We start from the raw sequence: 20,119 nt of genomic DNA, 5'->3' as shown, positions 1-20,119 counted from the left end.
AAGAAATCATGATGTTGCTGTCAAACGTGGATCTGTATTTACCTTTATAACTTGTATAGAGCTTCGTGAAAATTCTCTATACTCGAACCATCCAATTTTTGTATCTGTATGTAAATCTTCAGATTTGTTTTCTTGTGTAGAAAGCACTTTCAAGTTTTCAGTTAGCTAGCTATTCACTTTCTTCCGTAACTCTGTGTAGACAGCAGATCTCGTAGCTATACAGAATAAAGCTATTCTTATAAGCCTTTATAACAGTTTATATAAGAAAAATATTTTAGCTTTTTATCCTGATTGTGGTGAGCTATGATTCAAGACGGTTTTAAATCAGAAATTGTTTCCTCATCTGCCTTCAAATAAAAATTTACAACCAGTATCTATTTTATTTTGCGATAATGACAAACATTCTGGGCAATTTAAACCTAATTCCCTCAGTTTCTTTAAGTTTGAGTAAAGCTACGTTAAAGCGTTCTGGTCAATATTTTAAGCTAGGTTGTCATACGTTATGATAACAAAGCAAAAGAAAAGAAAATGGAAACGTGTGTATCATCTCGAAGTTGTTCCTTTTGCATTAACCCAAGCGTTAGGGTACTTCTAGCACTAATGACGAGACTTCTTCCATTAAACTTCCATTAAACCTAAACAAGTTTTATCTGCAGAATCTTGGTAGTTTCATTCCCTTCAGGTTTTATTAACGTTATTGGAAAATATAATGTTGGCATTTATTACGACAAGCTCCACACCTCAGTGATCACGATTGTTCTTCCCATTGTAACTTGCAAGAGGACGTCTTAAGGTTTATTCATTGTAGTGAAGGCTCTCAGGTTTGTATTTTTCAAAGGTCATTTTTAAAACCTTATGAATTTTCCCTTGATATATATACAGAATTGATAAGGTCAATGTTATGACGATGCTGGTAATGTATCTGTTAAAATTAATAGTTGTCATGCTAACATTTTAAAGCAAAACAGATTGCTTTATACATATCTTTGTTCTTCTCATTGCTTAAATTTAGTTGTCTTTTTAATCATGCTTTGTACATTATTTCTGAAACATGATGAATCGAATCAAACGTAACATATTTTTACAGATTTTCCAAAAGTAGTTTAAAATTTTTACGCAAGAATGTTCCTTACTTAACTAATAATCCCAACTATGCCCATAATTTTAATATTATAACACGATGTGTGGAACGTATTATTAACACAAGGGTTTTCAATGATTTGTATGAAGACATTTTGTCCTTGGTTCCATTTTATTATATTTTTGAATATTTTATTATATTTATGAAGAAAAAAATTTTGATTTGGTTATTTTTTAATGACCTCCAATCTGCAGAAAACTTTATTTTAGTGCTAAATATAAAGAAAGAAGAATAAACATTCTAATTATTGCTTTAATAACTTTCAATCTATAAAAAAACATTATGATGGTGTTGTGTTGTCTTATTGCTGATTTGATTACACCCTTGATGATAAAGATTTTAATGTATTTTATGTTGTCATTATTCCCCTTTTTCGATCAATTCGATCATTACTTAACGTCTATCGCGTATGTCAGAGAGTCGGTTTTATGGCGTTTCAGTGCTTAAAGGGCATAAAAAGGCGTTGGCTTCCTGAACCCGTTGGGGGGCTCACAACGCCCCCAATCCCCCAGTTGGTTATTATCGCACCTGCGGTGCAATGTTTGCCCTGCGGCTAAGGTTAATTTTTTTCTAGCTACGTCCCTGATGTATAAGTTATTTATGAAGTAAATCTTATTAAAAACCATCAAAAACAGTTCTTTTAAGGACTTCGCTACCACATAGTTAGTTCATTTTAATTTTTATACTTTTTTAAATAGTTTGTGGTGAATCATTGATTGTTTTTGTGGTGAATCTTTTTTTTTGTTTAGGCATTGTTTGGTTCTATGTCGGTTTTTTCAGGCGAATACCTGATTTTTTTTCAAAATGATGAACTCGCCAGAAAACGCCTGCACTTTTCGCGGTGTATGCGTCTTATCGGTACCCTCGTGGTTTTGGTTTCAAAAAATAACTTTGTTAAAATGCAGATAAACAAAGTGGAAATTTTTCCTGGTGGAACAAAAGATAAATTAGCTAAAAGGTCCTAATTTCGTGATTTACGTCTTAATTCTGTGATGTGTTTTTTCCCAATGTGAGATACGCCAGCCTGTACCATATACATACTAAATAATATAAAAGCTCCTACACAGCTTATTTCTCTTCGATTTGAAAAATCTCAACAACATAACAAATGCAAAATTCTGAACTTCATTGGCGATAAATTTGTGATGTAACCAATGATATTGTTGTCTATAATAAAGTGAAACCTTGTGTTTACAATTATATTTGATTGATGTCAAGACTTTTGGGCTGAAGAATCATCTGAAATGAAAAATTTCAAGATAATTGTATCATCATAATGGAGATACAAAATTATTAGCAACACTGGTAAAAACTTTAGAAATAGAATAAAATAAAATAAAAAATAGAATCATAGTTTGCAGAATGAATTTCCAAAATGCACCTAATTTAGCTATAGCTAGCTATAACTTCCTTATATATTGATGCAAGCAATATGTTTTAAGCTCCAAAATGATATTAAATCAATGTAAAGCCATAGTTGAAAGACTAAGATATGGACTAAATACATACATTAAAATTCACGACAAGTAACCAGTAACCATCCAACACATGTGGGATAAGACTTATAATGGCAGAAGAAATCAGTCAAACTTTTGTACAGAAAGCGAAACATGAGCATTTTGCACAAAAATGAATAAACGGCGCGCCATTAAACAACTTTTCGTTCCTGAAGTTTCGTTTCCAAACACTAGCCACCTAAGGTGTGACTCGATAACTTTTACAGGAATAAGAAATACGTTTATCTTAAGCTAGACTTAACTAAACTATAATAAATACAACATTATGAGCACTAGATGTTAAGACATTCTTTTAAAAATTCATGTCAACCCGCTTTACAAATAAAATTTTTATCGCTCCGGCTAGTTTCTCATGTACTCTCGCACATGAATTGGCTCCGTGCAAAGTATTCACCAATGTGTTCATTTTTTATTCCGAGACGAAGAAAGACTAAACCAAACACACATTCCTGCGGATTGTGTGAATAAACTTTTATAACTGCAGCATCGCTTTAAAGAGTTTTAAGAGAACAAAAAAACAATTTGTTTTTTCTTAACCAGATTGGACTTAGGTTACTTTGTAAAATCAAAATTTTAGCATGACTATTTTTTTAAAGTGCTGGAAACAATGACATGTTTGTTTTTATTTTTGTAATTACACACCTAAAACCATGGTATCATCCCGTTTTATGCCAAGTAACATGGGAGATCAAGTTGAATCGATATTGTACTTACGGAGAGATTTTATGCATGAAAATTATAACAACTAAAATGTATGAGCAAAATCAAACTATTGACTTCCGCATTGTATTTAGTATTTAGTTGTATTTAGGTAGTGTTAGGGCATTTTGGTTTAAAAAAAAGCATAAAACTATCTTTGGAAAATTTTGTTGCTTTCACAAAATCATGGAAAACTAAAATTTTACATAAATTATTCTGATATCTTCATGATTGGCTCAACATTCTTGTAAAATATTTTTGTTTGAATTAGTTAACTTGACTTGGTTCAACCATTTGGCAATAACTCAAACATGTTGTAAATTCGATAGAATGCTAAAATTAATCTTGTTCCCAAACTCTTTTTCTCGGACAGTTTTGTCATAATACAGTTCTTAAGCAGTTTCGTTTAATAATTTTTATCGATACAAGGTAGATTAAAAAATTAATATTGCGAAAATTTGCTTTTGAAAATTTTGCTATCAGAAAAGAGAAGTATTGTCCGTCTGCAAGTGTTGATTTATCAGTTACCAACGAGTTATCAACGAGTTACCAACGAGTTAAGAACGAGGTTCCAACTAGATATCAACGAGTTATGAACGAGCTATCAACGAGTTAATAACGAGTTACCAACGGGTTACCGATGGGTAAAGATTGACCATTTTATATTCTTGTCATAATTTGTGTATAAAAACTCGAGTTACAACGAGTTACCGCTTATTTAATATGGTTGAAGATATATACACATGTTTCAATATATCAGATACCAATACAAAAAGTAACTTGTCGGTCCCTCGACAGAAACTCGGAGTAACTCGAAGGTAACATCACGGAGATAGAGAGCACCTCTATGAAAGCATTTTTTTTAAAGTATATATTTTTAAATAAATATATTTTTTCAGCTTTAATTCAAAATAAGGACTTCAAGGCTTGCCTAATAGCAAGTTTGACTCTAAACTCTGTAACATATTTTCGTGATAAAGATAAAAATCACAACTAAATTTCTAATTAACAGATCCAGACAATTGCATTCCAACACCAACGCTTTTGACTGATATAATTTAAACAACATACTGCGTCTTTACGTAAACGATTCTAGTTGTCATGTGTTCAGATTAGCTGTCAGCAAATTCATTAATGAAGTCAAAATTTCAAACTGCGTCCAGATTAGCTGTCAGCAAATTCATTAATGAAGTCAAAATTTCAAACTGCGTCCAGATTAGCTGTCAGCAAATTCATTAATGAAGATGTATTTTGTAGACTGTACGCAGATTAGCTGTCAGCAATCTTATTAATAAAGCCAAAACATCAAACTATGTACAAATTATCTGTGTCAACAACTCTATTAGTGATTACATGTTCTGACAGCAGCAGTTTTTCTTGTAGTCCATTTGATGAGCACAAGGATAACAGAATATCCTTAAACTAATTTAAATGTCATTTCACACCTACAAAACTAACTGATAATGGCTGAAAAGTTTTCTAGATATTTTTGGTACCCATAATTTAATCTAAAAGAGTACTTACCCATTTTAAAATCTATCTTTTATGCACAATGGCGGACACATGCAATCAAAAGTGTTAGCGGACTAGAAAACGACATAAATCCTTTAATCCCTCCTCCTAAGCCCCAAGTCGGAACGTCGGGAGTTTACTGAAGAATCTAATTCTAGTTTAAGGATGATGATAAATCTTGCAGGTATTAATTCTCGTATATAATTGTTTGTTAAAATGTTTTACAGGTATTAACATTCACGAATGACGTTATATGTGCTCAATAATATTGAGAAGAAATCAATTTGCAATAATCATTTACGCAAATTTACTTTTCAGAACCTTTTTTTGTTTTTGACGAAAGCAAGATTAAATTTCTCAAAATACTATTTCTTTTCCGCTGCCATTAATTCTACCGAGTGTTGGGGACACAGTTACAACGACAGGTCCCTGATTTCGACATGCTAACAAAGAAACATGAAACAATCCAAGACAGTTTAATCGTTAAAGAGACAAATAAGCGTCTAGGGCTTAATCGATAATTTATGGTACATTTGTCTTAAGACATTTTATGCGTAAACATATGTATATTATCATTGCTCAGTACTGACAATGTCTAAATAGTTAAATATGTTACTCCGTTTTTTCTTTAGTTCGCTAATATGAGAGTGAGAATTCACCTAGAGTTATAAACTTCCTAATCCTGTATAAGTTCACAGTTGACATCTCATCCGAGATGAGTTTCGTCCCGGGACAAGTTCACCCCTGTCTCTAGTAAAAATCCTCATAATGTTTACACATTTCGGGCGGGATGAAATGTCATCCCCGGGATGAGTTCATCCTTGTCGTAAAGACAGGGATAAAATCTCATCCCATCCTATCAAGAAAAAAATGCATGTAAACACTCTAATTTATTTCACCCCGGGTTTAAGTCAGAAAAAATGACGTCTAAACACAATATTTTTTTATTTTTTCTGTAATATTTGTGTAGTCGCTAACGTACCAAACGTTTCATGAAGTGTACTGGAATATACAGGTTTAAAACTGGATTTAGAATAAGGACTTAAAGGCTTGCATGATAACAAGTTTCAGACAATAGCATTCCAACACCAACGCTTTCAACTAATGTAATTTAGACATCATGCCGCGTCTTTACGTAAACGGCTTTTTGTTGATTAGCTGTCAACAAGTATTAATAAATTCAAAATTTTAAAATACGCCAGGATTAGCTATCATATTGCAAAATAGGTGTCAGTAAATATGTATTAGTTATTATATGTGTAGGACAAAAATTAGTAAATTTACCTGTTTTTAAAACCTTTAAAAAGTCAACTGACTGACAGTAGTCACATGGGTGAGTAGGACCCTTATATATTGTATATTTCTTCAGATTTTTTACACAAAAGGAGATGTTGGTTTTTTGTCTAACGATAAGAAAAAAGGTATCTAGGGAAACCCTAGGCAAATTTTACCTAAGTTTTAACGATGTCATAGTAATTGAAGAAAATAAATAAAAACAAACAGATTCCACAGCAACCGTTTGAATTTATTTTTAACGTTATAGTCAAGCATTCCTGACCTTTTTCTACGCAGTGAAGTTGCTAATATTACAATCACTTCCAAAGAATTAGTATATATAACAATTAATTAGCATTGAAAAAAAATAATTCTTACTTTGCATTTTCTCCCTCCAAAATGTATAAAGATAATTTTAAAATAACTTTACAGATAATTTTAGGGTTAGCTGTTACAGGTTATATCTTTTTCCTTAAAGCTTATATCTAGCATTGCGTCATGTGACAGTAGTGGTCTTGCCGTTATTAAGGGTTGCGGTTTTACGGAACTTTATGATAAGAATTTCACTATAAGTATAACTATCTCGTACCCAGGACTAATATCTTTTGTATTCTTTTTTCGGGATATATTGGTTGAGACGAGGTTTTAATTAAAAAGGCTCATAATACTTTCATAGTATATAATTCTATTAAATTGACTCTCTAAGAGAGATCAAAAGAAATTCCTTGTGAGCATCGAACCATTAAATATTTACAGGTAAATTGTATCTACGAATAGCTACTCCAAGCAGAAGAAAGAGGCTCTTGACAGGTAAGGTTGTTTGTACTATACGTAAATTATACTAAACCATAAAAACATAAGGTAGAAAAATAATTAAGGTAGATTAAGTTGTTTTTACTTTTTGACTATTTCACTTTTTCCATCAACACGAACACAATTTTTATACCTTAACTCTTTAAAAAAAATCATCCCTATACCAAATCATGATAAAAAATAGACAAAATATGGATGTTATTTATTTTAAGGATACTGTAATGCACGTTTCTCACTAGGCGCTAAAGCTTTGTTTTCACTTAGCGGTAACTAGCTCTAATGAGTGGTAATGAAATCCGCGGTAACTTTTTTTATAAATAAAAAGTGCTTGTTAGCAAGTTATTGCTTTCTAGCGGTAATATTTTCATGATTGGTAACTTTTTATTCAAAATGGAATGAAATGTTGTTATCTGTTGAAAAGTGTAAGTATGAAAAAGAGATTAGACCAACTATTAGACCAATGAAAAAAACTTACTTATAATAAAACTTACTTGTAAAAATACTCTTTATCACCAAGTTGTAATTCACGAAGAAGATTTAAAAAAATTAGCTACTTGTTCTTTTTTTGTAAATGTCACAGACCCAAAATCGATGATTTCTCTTCTTCTTCTTTTTTCAATCATCATTCATAATCAAAAACTTGGGTTTGCTTTTATTATGAACAACTTCTCCTACTCTAAAGAATCTATTCTAAACTGAGAGATAATTTTTATGATTTATATTTTTATTTCTCAAGTGGAAACATAAAACGTTACCGCTAGTTAAGGCTAGCTAAAATGATACTGCTCATTACCGCTAGTTACCGTGAATCGGAAACCAAGCTTAATTAACGCTTACTAGGCCCTAACTAACGATAAACTATTTACTAGATAACAGAGCTAGTATTGGTAAGGAGACGTAAGTGATTGACTATCTTTGTCCCTTTTGGAGATTTTTGACGGCACTATCGCTGATGTATCTCTGTTATATAACGATACAAAAATGTAAACCAAATCATATATACGATCATATTAAGCAATATCTCTGAATGTAGAGCAAATATTTTAGTTCATTAATACAGTCTATATTTTTATAAAAGGACAAATATATCCCTTTTTTATAATGCGATAGCGTGTTTGAAATAAAATGAAACTGGTGCACTGTATAAGGAAATCATGCTGAACAATTCGTGATCTGGCGTACTTTTCTTGCGTAGGTAGACAATAAAAACAAAGATTATCACTATGGCACTGCATAATTTCGTATCTACAATATTTTAATCCTGTTTTTTGTCTTAATAATCTCAGGTAGTTTATACTACTTATTTAATATAATATCACTTTAGATAACTTTGCAAAATTAGCGATTTGTTTCATACTTTGGATTATGATGAAGGAGGATTATCACTATGGCACTACGTATCTTCATTGCTACAATATTATAATCCTATTTTTTGTCTTACAATCTCACGTAGGCTTCCACTACTTATGTATTGACTTATAGAAAAAGAGCTTATATGAAATAATCTTTTAGAATAAATGAAGGTCAAAAATTCTTTATTTTATTGGACGACCATCAAAATCCTTTAAATAATGTGTACTAACTATACTATGAAAATCATCCTTATATGCTATCAGTATGCATTTTAGTAATTGCTATTCTAGTATTAGAAATCACTTTACACATGCCTAATGCCGTCACACATGGTTATTTTTCTAGTTTTGTAATAAATTTAAATTTTTCAAGCATTACTGCGGATAGGGCGTCAATTCTTGGTAGATTTATTCACTGGGTAGAAAGATTTATATTTTGTATATAAAAAAAAAATTTAATCACTTCATTGGGATTGAAAATGACGTCATATTTGTAAGGAAGTTTCTTACTGTATCGATAAAACAAAAAATCTGATTTCCTGAAATATCCATTTTAAGTCATTAAACTTTGCACAAGGTTAGAATTTATAAATGTTTGAGGTAAGGAAAACAATATTGAGATTAGAAATGACAATATTTTAGTGAAACGATATTCCCTTTAAATCTGTTCTGTATTTTATCCTTGTGACCCATATATCTTCTTGGCAACACCTTAGTAACCACCTAGTGATGGACATACATGTAATGAATAATAAATTTAACTAATACAAAATCGTACAACACTCATACATGCAAGTCAGCACATTATAAAATTTACAAAAAATTATACTTGTCCCAAAATTTTGATACCCCGCGAAAAGTATGAAGATTATTCAAATAGAATTTTTTTTTCATTACAAGTCCCAATAAAGGTTAGAAAAAGTCACAAAATTTCAGCACATAATCACATGCCAACAAAACTTATGCCCAGTCCAAGAGGCCGTCAGCATATTGTACCCCACTCCCCTTCCCCTTTCCTCCTCTCCTTAATGTGTACCAACGCAATATGTCTGCAACAATGTAATTACGATAAACAGTGTAAAAACGAAGTAATCTGTGACAAAATGTGAACGCATTTCAGCACATATTTTATAACATATATTGTTCTTAGATAAGCAAAGAGAAAAACAAAATGGCCACCAAAGCAAATTGGGATATTATGATATCCTACCATCATGCGTCTGGCATGGAGTACATGAAAAGGATTAAAGAGTCATTATTAAAACAGGATTACTCTGTTTGGACAGATGAGGATCAAGTGTATGGAGATATAGGTGAACGGATGGCCGAAGGCGTTGCAAGATCAAAGTTGATCATTCTTCTACTTTCAAAGGGATATGAAGAATCTAAAAACTGTCAGAAAGAATACAATTTAGCCTGTGCACAACACAAGAAAATTATCTGTGTAATAGTTGAGAAAGATTATAAACCTCCAGCAGACCATGTGCTCAGTTTGATCCTGGGCAATAACATGTACTACCAATTATACAGAGGTGATGAAACAACTTTTCAAAATCTATTAAAAGACATCTCACAACAGCTATTAGGAGAAGGTATGTGCATTTCAGTTGTAGATTTAAAAACTGCAAAACTGTTTTATCGTTGTGTCATCTTGTGTATGGTTTGAAATACTAAAGGTCGTCGAAACTTTTAGTTGGCAAAACTTTGAAAAATTTTTTGATTACCTTTCCCCCGTCTTTGTAAGATTAAGGCAAAAAGAAACTACTACATTAGACCAATGCTTGTTTATTTTAGAAAAAGTTTATTTTTGAAGCAGGGTTCAAATAAATCTGTAGCTGGCCAACCCATAACAACTACAAATTGTGGATATTTTTAATGAGCCCTCAGCTAACGCATGTAAATTCAGTCTATTTTGTTACACTGAATTTGTTAAAATTCTAGATCTTTGCGTTTCTATTGAGTAACAGTGCATTTAATGATTTAGTTTAGATTTCTAGGGTTGTTTTAACTTTTTTGCTTTTATTTATTTTCTTATTTTTGATAGCTCCAGTAAAGACTGAGCCCATGTTAAAGTAAGTGTCACAAATTTTTCTACAATAAAAAAAATATTGTGTTTGTCATGTTTTTTTATGTTTTTGTCTTTTATCTCTATTTATTAATCCAGGAAAAATTTCCTAAAAGTATATAAATTTAACAATAGCGTCTTTCTTTCGTATTTTTGAAATTTAGTTACTAAGTGTATTCTTGTTAAAAGTTTTTGTTACAAGTATTTAGTATACAAACTCACTACATAATACATCAGTAAAAGAAATTTTGAATGGTATAAGATCTTCTTAAAAAACATAATAATAGCAAGAAAAATAATTTTAGAAAACTGACATTATACTGCCTTATAAATCGGGATAAAAAGACATTAGGCGACATCATGTAAAGCAGATTATACATTCGCACCTTGTCGCCGATTGTTTATGTCGATGAAATTTTAATTCAGCGGATTTGTTGATGATTCAGTAAAAGATATTTTATATGCTAAAACACTTCCTATAAAATTGTAATAATAATGATTTTACAAGGTTTACTTTATTCTACGCTTATAAAGTCAGTAAAAAAAGATATTAGTTAATTGAAACTAATCATAAACAACTCTTTAATTTGCATCTACTTTAAACTTCTCGTTGTTTTACCGTTATTATAACAGCAACATAGACTTCTAATTAATACCATAAAGTACTAGTCGGTGGTCCGTGGAAAAATCCACGGGTTTGGTATTTTAAATACCTAATTGCGTGCGTGTCAATACTTGCGGTACCATTTTGTGTGACAGACAGACGGATAGGGGTATTATAATATAGACTAGTCGTTGCCCGTGGAAAAATCCACGGGGTTTCCGTCCTTTATATATACTGCATTTCGTATGTCTCGCAGAGACAGACAGATGACGGCTATTATTACAGAGGTACAGAAATATAAAGTTCCTTGACAAATATTTTCAAAAATTAGCTTCTAACTATATTTTTAATTTTAGTTTTTGGATGTATAAAGACAAAGAAGAAAATATCATTGTTAAGTTTCATAATAAAAACTTAAAAACCGTTCAGAAAATTACTATACAACAGGACGGTAGTGATACCAAGGTAAAACTGAAAGAATCATCGGACTTTTATGAAGAAATGAGAGACAATAAGCTTGTGTTAACAATATATAAGACAGCTACCCGGTACATCCTAAAACTTGTCATATCGTTGCTGGACATTGATGGAAATAAAGAGATTTTTGAAGTACACAGTAAGTAGTAACTAATTAAGTTTTTAATTTTTTCTAAAAAAAATTGTCTTAAAAATTTTATTCGTCACTGTCATTACTATTTGTAGATGTCAACATCGCCTGCGCTCACAAGTATTACAACAAAGAAAGTAACTTTTCTCTCGATACACATAATAGTGAAAAAATTGCAGCACATATCGAGTCAATTACCAGCACCCCTCTTAATAAACCTAACATTCAGCTGTTCTGTTGTGGAGAAGTACAAAAAAAAAGTAGAAGCGAATACTTAAGATTTTCAAGAGATTATGTTAATGAAAACTGCACATCCAACAATGCCTTTCTAAAAGAAGCTGTCCAATTTCCACCACCAATGGTTAATGAAGAGATTTCCAGCTTTGCATTTCGACTAAAGTCAATTCTCAGCGAAATTGGGCACGTGTTTGTGATTTTCACACATTACAATACCATGGACAATCTAAGACTTCTAAATTTAAATACTTATTGTGATCGTGTTACAGATTATAAACACAGACTTCTGCTGCTCCATCCATCTCAAAATACCTTCGTCAACATAAGATACACTAAAACTACTAGTGCGTCAACCATTGAGGAAGAATTTCGAAATGGTGAGGTAGATATCAAACATTTGTTTGCAATCAATCAACAATTTATCTTGAATAGTACCTCCAGATTTATAAATGTTGTTGCTGCACCAAATTTCCAAACGTTAGAGAACATCGACGTTTGTGCAAGCTGTCAATTGTTAGATGAGCCTATTTTCTCGGATGACACGAAGGTTCAAAATTTCCTTCTATCTCTGGGATTAACAAGAAAAGATCTTGATCACAAAAGCAAAGAGCAGTACATGAACATATTGGGTCAAGCAATGTGTTTCATGGCAAGTAGGGAAACTATGAACACTGTTCCAACAATTAAAGATGATATCCATGGGAAAATATGCACTGTTCTATTGTCATCTGATCAGTCAAATATTTTGTTTAACCAATCTAAAAAGAAAATTATTGTTGGACCATTAGGAAGTGGTAAATCGGTTCTTGCTTTATCTCATCTAAAACAACTTTACGAATGTTGTGAAGGAAAATGCACAATATACTATGTCATGTGGAGTGACAAAACGATACTGCTGAAAGGTATTGAAAAATTCGTCTCAAAATTTCAATGCAACAAAAATATCACTTTGAAAGTAAAGAATGCAATTGAATTAGCAAAAGAGCTCAATCTCTTTAAACTTCCAACCTTATCCCAATTATTACTGTTGTTGTTAAAGAAACACAGTGGTATGTCATTTCATTTTATTAGTGACGAAGTTGATGGAGCGATGTTTGACAATCAAGAAGCTTTATCGCTGAAGCAGATTTTGGAGAGGGAAGAGGCTTTAAAGAATTCCATGATTGTGTTGTTTCTGCAATCTTTGGAAAAGCACAGGATATTGGTTTCATCTGGAGAATCAAAAAGCCATGATAAATACAAGTACGAAGAAGCTGGTATGCGTGTGTTTTACCTCAATAAATCAATGCGAACAACGAAGAAAAATTTTAACTTCTTGGTACAACTTGAGAAGAAAATTTCCGGGATTGAATCAGTTATCAAACATCCTGTTCAGGACAAAAATCATGAAATATCATCAGCAAAATCTGGAACGACCAGCTCTACCATTCAACAAAATTCAAAGCAGCGTAAAGTCTTAGAAATAAAGAATTCACAAGTAGAATCAGCCGAAGAAAGTAAAAAGATTTTTGAAGAACCAGTGGATATAGAGGAAATTGCAGCTGCCTCAAATTATCCAGATGTTTCTGAAGATATCAAAACACTAACCAAAGTGAAATGCAACTCTGCGCAAGAAGTTGGACATAACATTGAAGGTACAAAGCCAATACTGATACATCTTAATTATGAAAATGAAACAGAAGAGCAAAGTATTGTCATGTTAGCTCTCTCGTTGGAATACTATCTAGATCGTGTTAATATTAAACGTTTATTTTTTCATAACACTGTGGAACAAATGATCACGTTTCGAAGGGTTCTGGATTTAATCAGAAGGGATTATTTTGTTTATAACAAACAAACTGAATGGAGTGTCATCGACCGCTGCAATAAAGTGTGTGATCTTCCTGCAGACGTGGGTTATAATATAATAACCGACGTACACGGTAGTAGAGGAACAGACTTTTGTGAAACCGTATGTGCTATTGACGTAAATGACACTATGTTGCGACACAAGACGTTAGAAGGCATGTCCAGAGTAACTGATCGCCTGATAATTGTTTGCGCGTGTAACATACAGTCTGCTACTACAAATTCATCAACTGGACATATCATTAAAGATCTGTTACCGGAGTACCTAAATGAGGTTTCTGTTGAATGCGCAAAAAATTCAAATAAAGACTTACATTACATTGAAATGCAAGTCAGTGACAAAAAATCGATAGGTTTTGTGAATACAAATTCGCGCAGATACAAAAATCTGATGGAACGGATAAATCAAATTAAATATGAAAAGGATGAATCAGATGTGCATGATTTCGCGCGAGTTATACGTAAAAAGTAAATATATCTTTTTATTTATTTGTAGTATAAGCAAATTACCAGCAGGTATAATTTTTAATCAGAACTGCAAAATGTCTTCTAAACTTGTTTGTAGTACACTTTTATGCCTGCATCTAATTTCTAGTTTCCAGCCTCCAACAATCAACGTGAGCTGCAATTTTTCAAACGACAGTTCCTGTACAATTAATTGGAATGAGGAAGGATATCGTTACGTAATTGAAATGGAAAACGACAGATCACAATGGCAGAACGTAGAGCATGTCATCACGTTTGGTGGATGTGTTATCAACAATTTAGTTATTGGAAATAAATACAAGTTTCGTGTTTTGGCTAGTAACGACTCTGGTCAAGCTCAAAGTGTTGTATCGTATCGACATGTGTAAGTTTTTTTGTGGTTTTTACTATTGGTTTTCTAAAGGTATGGTTATTTTTGTTTCATTAGGTACTTCATTTTTTATTTCTAGAAGTAATCCTCCATCAAGTTGTGCAGATATGTCTGTCACTTTTGAAGGTAAGTTCAACTGCTTGGAAACAGGGCTACAGATAAAATTTGGTAAATTTCAAAAAAAAAAATTAATCTTACATTAGTTTGACTGTTCTCTGTATGCTAATATTAAAAAGGTTTTGATGATGCTAAGTTGAACCAATCATTGAAACCAAAATAATACGTTATATGACGTGATTTGAATATTTGCGTACCAAAGCTATAAATGTTAATAGTTATTATATTTATTAAAAAAAGTTAAGGCTGATTGAGGTTGTCCATCTTTTGATTGATGACAGCAGTGATTGTTTCAGACTTTCGGCCTTATCTTTCGATATCCAGCAAAGATAAAAGTTAGTTTTTGATAACATCAGCATGACTTCTTTGAACAAATTTTAGGGCATTTGTTCTGTACGTTAGCATGATAGATTGAGTAAGTAACATGTCTTAAACCTTTTCGTAACAGCAACAGTATAACTCTCGCATATTCTTAACCAATCCTGTTTATTGATTTTAAAAAATAATCACGAAACTGAAATGATATATTTTTGACCTACATTGTAGTCATAGTGCTTGTGAAACATTTTAATTTTTATTAATCACCGGAAAACGTTCTTAGTGTCCAAAGTAAAATATGAAATTCCTTTATGGTGATCAAAAAATCATGAAATGTTAGCTTTGCTACTATTATTTTTCCTGTTGAGTTGATAGGATATTTTGTATATCCAGTGCAGCTTTCTCCTGGTAAACAGAAGCAAAATAAGATTTACATGTTATCAAACTGTAATTGTATTGAAAAATCTTTTTTTTTAATTTAATCAAATCTCTTTTCTTTGAAATGCTTTGAAAATATAAAATTAAAAAAACCCAGCATTACGAAATCAAAGATGCACTAGAGATCCATATTTTGTTCTCAAGGTCATTTTTTTGGTGAATAAGAACTTTCCATTTTCTCAACAATTATATTAGTTTAATCAAACTTTAGAAAATTGAACTAAAACGTTACTTCTGAATCAATTACTATTGCTGATCTCTACTATAAAGTTGCCTCCCTATACTTTAACAAAAGCAAACGAAAAATAGTCAAGGTATTTTTTTAATCCTGTTTGGTTGATAGGCTCCTTTTTCTCTTTCACATACAGTGTGGCAAATTAAAAAACAGTAAAAAAATGATTTGATCTAGCATAAAAAAAATTAATAATTTTTCTAATTGCATTTTCAAAGAGGTAGGAATGAAAATTATTTTTTTGCGTGGTATTAATTAAAATTATTGGGGTAGTAATTGGGATAGCGGCTGCGGTAGTTAAATTGTATAATCGAAGCGTATATTTTGTAAATATACATTGTAGATTCAATTTTACTGTAATACTCTTTGAATTGGGTGTAAAGTTGTTAAACAAAAGTTTTACCTGTACATTTAGTTTACAACGCGTAGCTCTGCAATATTTATATGTTGCAGGATAAAGCAGATCTTATGCCTTCGCAAAATTGGCCACCGTGTCAAATTGATCACTATTGAAAAAAGATGGGCAATGTTAAACAGTTCGGCTCCTATAGGATAGTTACCAAACTTGTCCTCAGGAACTGTTAGGCTTTTTATAGTTGGACGGCCTAGTATAATACAAGCCATTATCCATAGCCATAAAAGTTTGAGTATACGGGTTGTGAAGTAGTGAAATTCTTATGAAGCTATAGCCTCGTTTCCATACTATTTCAATATTGCAAAGAGAATTTCTTACGGAGAAAATTTGTCATTAGGACCTGGGAAAAGTCTCCTTTCCAAGTTATTTATATTTAACCGTAATGGCTGGCCTCGATCCCATGTTATTTGGTCATTGACACGAGAACATCATAACCTAAAGATTGCTGTAAGAGCCTTCTTTTCAAGTTATTAGCAACCTTACGAAACAAGAACGGGACCATTTGCGACGGAGAAAATACTATTATTTTTTCAACGAGCATGTGCAGATCAGGACAATCCCCCAAAACAAGTTGACATTTTTCCTTCGATTTGAAAAGAACCAATTTGAGCTTGTGGATAGAACGTCAAGTATTTAAGAAAGTAAAAATGTGATATGGAAATATTACTGATAAGAGTACACAGAAACAGCGTATATAAGTTTTTCCCTAAATTGTGTGTCACTTTTTTTGCATTTTTTGATAGTTGCCATGGTTTTATTTCATATTGTAACTTTCGTTTAACTTTTCTTAAGCAATTATTGGCGCGTTTTGCGTACAACGGGATTTCATGAAAAGTTATTGTCAACATTGTTGCAGATAGTTCCGTTCTTTACTTACACTTGAAAATTATCGCTAATAGAAACATTTCAGTGCTAATCTTATGGGACGGTTTCCATCTGCCAAACTTATCAGTGGTAAAGGAGAGCATATAATGATCTGCTCTGTAGAATGAAACTACCACCAGAAACACTACCCTAAACACTACCCCAAACTCATTCTCAGGACCCCTATTTGCTTTCTTATATTGGGAACGGCGCAAAGAGGAAGGGGTCTTGAGGACGAGGTTGGGATACCCCAAGTTTTCAAATAACCGATCGCGTGTCAGAGAAACATCTTTGAAATATTCGTGGAGACGAAATCAAATATATTGAGTACAGTCGTTCTATTTATATCACTATATCATACTCAACCAAAACGAATATGTTTCATTCAACAACGAGTTCTGATAACAACAGGACGTGAATAAGGTGAGAAAGGTTTCTCGCTAATCGTTAAAAAACTCTCGAAAGTTTTAACTTAAAAATGGTTTGTGTAGAAAAATTAATTTAACGACACAATACTATTTTAGGAAACCTAAAAAAAATTTTATGATTTCTATCGTACAAATTTTTGAATTTTTTTGAATGGTAGCTAAATTACTTTCAACGGTGTGAGAAAAAATATCGCTCGTATTTTTTGTTATTATGCAGTAAATTATTTTTTCGACATAAAATTTTGTACCGAAGATTTAAATTATCTTCTGTCACTAAACTTGTTCTTTTTATGAAACCGTTTTGTGATAAAAAATGTATTAGGTAAACAAAAATGCTGATGTCATCATGATTAAGACAATTAATTTTGTGTTTCTAATTTGTCTCCATTTGTGAATTCATACATGATGACGTCATTAAATTAGTGTTATTACAATTTTATTTTCATCTGTTTATCAATGTTTGTATTAATTTGTATAATCGTTTATTTTCTTCGATAATTTTTTTGTCGCTGCGAACAAATTATCTCAATATATTTTTTATTCAAGAATTTCCACTTGCGCAAAATAATCTGCAATGATGACGTCAAAATAATAAACTCGAAATTCGTTAGTTCTTATATTTATTTTTGTGTTTTTATAATTATTTGCAAATGTTTAATATATTACCATTCTCTTTTCACTATTTTTATGTTTAAAAAATTTTAAATCTATTACGATAAGAAGAAACATCTTAAAATCGATGTCATAAATTTTTCGTTAGTGTATTTCATTAATTTATAAATTTATATTTTTTATTCATTTATTATTTTAATTTTAGATATCGTAGTTATTATTAAATTTAACGATATCGAGAAACTGAAAAAAATACTATCCATTCATCCAAACATCGTTCACATGAGAGGTGGAAATGAACACACACCATTGATGTGGACAGTACGTTGCACCAACAATACATCAATGGTGGAAATACTCATCTCATATAGGAGTGATGTTTGGGCGGAAGATAGATTGAAACAAAACAGTTATCATTTGGCTGCAGTATATGGTCGTCACACAATATTAGATATTTTATGTCGACATGATGTAGCAAACATCAACCGTGGAAATGTTTTCCACCGCACACCATTACATTATGCTGCAATGCGTGGTCACATCTCATGTGTTGATGTTTTGTTGCGTCATGAAAATATTGATGTGACGATCAAAGATAAATATGGAGACACAGCTTATGATTGTGCTGCAAGATGGAATGAACAAAACTGGGAAATAATAAGACGAAAAATAAAAGAATGCGAAGTAAGTTATTAAGTTTATTTAATAAATTAGAAAGAAGAATAAATTTGTATTTTATTTTAAGTTTGTCATATTAAGACATAAAAATGATTAAAGTATTTAAATGATAAAAGATAGGAAAAAATAGGAAGGAATGATTGGTTTGTGAGCAGAGTAAAATATTTTAACAACATTTTTAAAATAATTTAAAATACAATTAGATGTGATAATTTTGGTTTAAGTAGATGAAAAAGATGAAACAAAATGTTGAACAAAAGCATGTAGTTATAAAAAAATAATTTCAATACTAGGTAAAATAAAACTTCGTACCCAGACCTCTATCAACTGGATGAAACGAGAATAAACAATTAAACAGTTAGTTATATGTTACGAGTTTTTTTCAATGTTTTTAAATATTTTTTCAGCAAAGAAGGAGGAGATAAATGTCCCAGGAAATTAGTTTGAAAAAATAACATTCCAGTCACCAGGTGAGATAATTTTTAAAATGTTTAAAGATTATGCAGTATTGTAATTTTACCAATCTGTATAGGTTTAAGCAACTTCGAAAATTTTCACACTTTTTTATGATATTAGAAACTTTTATTTTTTAGATGACGAACAAGTTTGCAGTTAAATTTTTTATTCTATTTATATTAGTCATTGCATATATATTAATATGTTATACATATATATATATACTTATTTGAAATATATCTTTTTGTATATATGTCTATAATAAATTATTGCAAATATAAATCCATGTGGTTTTTAGTTTTATATTATTTATTATTTAATATATATATATTTATACTTTATTTATATTAGAACAAATTTATAGGAACAATGAAGCTGGAAGTGGCTGAAAAATAAGAACAAAGGGAAAGGCTGAAGTTTTAAATTTGTGTTCTTAGCGCAAAAAATGGCAAATTACAGAATAAAATGATTTTAAGCAGTTTATCAGATTGTGTCTGACAGATTTATCTGATTTGAAAAAATCTTTTTTGTCGTCACAATCTGAAAAGTTGCAAAGTTTTAACTTTTTAGATTTCAAACAGAAATTTTATTGAACTTTTAAAAGGGGAAAAAGGTCTATGGAACATAAAAACTCCGTTGTACAAAAACAAGGGGTGAGAAGGCGAAGGTAATCGTCCGAATTTGTGACAAATTAGAAATGAAACAAGGTCTTCTCTTTCCCTGTGTTCGTTGTTTTTGCCTTTCCAGTAAAACAGGTATTTCGATTGCGGCAGCCCTTTCGAAGTGAGAAGCCATGTTAAAAAGAGAAAAAAATATTTGCGACATCTGACACAAATGTAAACTTAAGAATGCGATATAATAATGAGAAAACTCTTCAGACAAAATCTGGTAATGTAAAAAACGCCGCTGTCGGATGAACATGTAATTAAAAATCAGCGTAAAGCCAAATTTCATCGTTCCTATAACGTATTTTTTAGCAAAAACATTAGAATTAAATTTAATTTTTACCAATCGTACAATCCCTTTCTTTCACAC

The 20,119-nt window shown here is 31.3% G+C and overlaps 1 protein-coding gene across 3 annotated transcripts; it reads left to right on the top strand.

The window, feature by feature from the left end:
* The first annotated feature begins 6,076 nt into the window (after positions 1–6,076).
* Positions 6,077–19,908, top strand: LOC130629532 (uncharacterized). 3 transcript variants are annotated; one of them, XM_057442778.1, is made up of 11 exons: positions 6,077–6,202; positions 6,901–6,954; positions 9,460–9,901; positions 10,354–10,381; positions 11,335–11,594; positions 11,681–14,138; positions 14,266–14,520; positions 14,606–14,652; positions 18,156–18,634; positions 19,036–19,098; positions 19,222–19,908. In XM_057442778.1, the coding sequence occupies exons 3-10, from the start codon at positions 9,481–9,483 to the stop codon at positions 19,051–19,053; spliced, it is 3,966 nt and encodes a 1,321-aa protein (XP_057298761.1). In that variant the 5' UTR covers positions 6,077–6,202; positions 6,901–6,954; positions 9,460–9,480; the 3' UTR covers positions 19,054–19,098; positions 19,222–19,908. The 3 variants fall into 3 exon arrangements, with proteins under 3 accessions (XP_057298761.1, XP_057298759.1, XP_057298760.1); XM_057442776.1 differs by having other exon boundaries at positions 8,282–9,901; XM_057442777.1 differs by having other exon boundaries at positions 6,901–9,901.
* Positions 19,909–20,119: the final 211 nt, after the last annotated feature.

This window comes from Hydractinia symbiolongicarpus, chromosome 2 (genome assembly GCF_029227915.1).
Source record: "Hydractinia symbiolongicarpus strain clone_291-10 chromosome 2, HSymV2.1, whole genome shotgun sequence".
In the NCBI taxonomy this organism is placed as follows: Eukaryota; Metazoa; Cnidaria; class Hydrozoa; order Anthoathecata; family Hydractiniidae; genus Hydractinia; species Hydractinia symbiolongicarpus.
The sequence above is the reverse complement of the archived record's forward strand: the minus strand, read 5'-3'. Positions and strand labels throughout refer to the sequence as shown.

Coding starts and splice junctions, on each gene's coding strand:
- LOC130629532 (XM_057442778.1), top strand. CDS start 9,481: ATGGCCACCAAAGCAAATTGGGATATTATGATATCCTACCATCATGCG. Junction 9,902..10,353: donor ACAACAGCTATTAGGAGAAG/GTATGTGCATTT, acceptor TATTTTTGATAG/CTCCAGTAAAGACTGAGCCC. Junction 14,521..14,605: donor GTTGTATCGTATCGACATGT/GTAAGTTTTTTT, acceptor TTTTATTTCTAG/AAGTAATCCTCCATCAAGTT.